This window comes from Dendroctonus ponderosae, unplaced genomic scaffold (assembly GCF_020466585.1).
Source record: "Dendroctonus ponderosae isolate FM_Combo_2020 unplaced genomic scaffold, Dpon_F_20191213v2 Dpon_F_20191213_3, whole genome shotgun sequence".
Classification (NCBI taxonomy): Eukaryota; Metazoa; Arthropoda; class Insecta; order Coleoptera; family Curculionidae; genus Dendroctonus; species Dendroctonus ponderosae.
The window spans coordinates 12,722,718-12,724,586 of NW_026018508.1; the positions used below are offsets into that span (position 1 = coordinate 12,722,718).

The 1,869-nt window shown below is 42.7% G+C and overlaps 2 protein-coding genes across 4 annotated transcripts in view; one reads left to right on the top strand and one right to left on the bottom strand.

The window, feature by feature from the left end:
• LOC109537453 (tubulin glycylase 3A) overlaps window positions 1-1,869 on the bottom strand; it is a 65,761-nt gene that overhangs the window by 59,864 nt on the left and 4,028 nt on the right. The gene's annotated exons all lie outside the window — the stretch shown is intronic.
• Window positions 1-1,869, top strand: part of LOC109537417 (multiple epidermal growth factor-like domains protein 8) — a gene marked incomplete in the record, with an annotated part of 36,885 nt that overhangs the window by 16,086 nt on the left and 18,930 nt on the right. Inside the window, 4 exon segments of the mRNA XM_048665141.1 lie at window positions 193-362; window positions 687-786; window positions 976-1,349; window positions 1,411-1,620. Coding sequence (XP_048521098.1) covers window positions 193-362; window positions 687-786; window positions 976-1,349; window positions 1,411-1,620 — 854 coding nt within the window.

Here is a 1,869-nt window from a genome sequence, read left to right on the forward strand (position 1 = left end):
GGGGGGGGGGTTAAGTGACATCCAAACGGGAAATCCGGACTATTAATATTTGTTTATTTTTGCTTAGTGAATTCGAACCCTGTACAACAGATTGAGCACAGTTAATCAGGAAAAATTGCATTTTTCAATATGAGTGACGTGTGCATACATACATGGTGGTCCTTGAAGCTAGATTTTTATTCTGTTTTTCAGGTTCACGACATTCGAACACTGGTCATGTTTGTGAGGGAAATGCACAATACCCTAGTGGAAACTGTTCGTCGATAACAGACTGTGCGACTTGCAATTTAACGCCAGGGTGCGTGTTTTGCAACGGAACTAGTTCTTGTGTTACTTCAATGGATACTGAATGCGCTGCTCAGGTAACACTGTGTTTCTTCATGCAGGATGCATAGGAATCATAATATCTATTTCATTAATCACTTTGGAAACTTGCGCAAGGTTTCATTAAATGCTGCGATTAGGATTTGTAATGCCGTGTCCAGACCTAACGAGTGGGTGTTTCGATGAAACAGCAAAGGAATTTGCCGCGGATCAGGCTCCGCTCGTCAGTTCTGGACTGGATAAGACCTTCCCTGTTTTTTTTTCTTCTGAATCCATCGCATGAACAGGCGGCGACTTTTTTGTCGAGCTAAAAAAGGATGGCTAGTAAGAGTTCGAAGCTAATGAGAGCTTACAATTTCTAGGTCTGTCCCTTCAATAAATGCAGGACATCGTTTTGCTCACAGTGCGATAATCCAGCTAATTTATGTGAATGGAATTTTATCCCAAAGAAATGTGAAGTGTGTAAGTATTAAAATAGATAGTGTGTTTACAAAACATGTTGAGTATTTTGGCTCGCATGTAGATTTTGCAGTTTTTCTGATTATACCATTTTGTGTCTAATAATTACGAAAATAGCCATGGACCAGCCTGTATAGAACATAGATGGTCGGTTTACAAATTCCACGATGTTTACCCATTTACAACTTGCAGCTGTAGCAAGTGAAAAACCCAACCAAGTAGCCGTATGTCTAGCACCCTGCACAGCCCATCGAACGTGTGTTGATTGTCTATTCGCGCCTGGATGCCGTTGGTCTACAAGGTTGCGCGAATGCGTAAGCACAGCGTCGCAGCCGGCTTACTGCGCGGGCGGTGTGTGCGGATTGGTGCTCGAAGAAAACGACTCCGCCCACTGCCCTGAACCATGCCATGCATTCACTCAGTGTTCAAGTTGCTTGAGACATGGCCCGTGCGGCTGGTGCGCAGCACCCGGTGAAAATGGGGAAGGTATTTGCGCAGAAGGTAATAGCGAACGACCAATGAAAGGCGACTGTTTCAAAGTTATGGACGAAAATCTCAAGCTATTGGTAATTGGACTTATTTTCTAAGCTGTTAATAGTTAATTAGTTGCATTGTTCGCTTTATTAGGAAGGTGAAAGTGATGAGGATGATGAACTGGCCAATGCAAACTCCACAATGCATTATTCGTGGCATTATGTGAAGTGCCCCAAGGAAAACGAGTGTCAAAATGGTCATCACAGTTGCGCGGACGAAGCAGAAATTTGTGTGGATTTAGACGATGGATTTGAATGCAAATGTGGAGAAGGTTACAAACCCGGGACGGCAAATTGTGTACCAGTTTGCCCCCAAGGTAGGTTAAAAACAAAGCAACGTACATTCCCGTAGAATTGATATGAATATTTGGTGAATTTATGAATATTTACAACGCTCAAAGCCTTCGAAGAGCAACCTCACTTTCAGTGAAAGAAAAGCCCTTAAAACGCTGAATGAGGATAAGGAGATTCTCGTGTTGCCAGCTGATAAGGACAATGCAACTGTGGTCATGTCTTCATTGAACTACGAAGACAAAATTAAAGAACTTTTGAC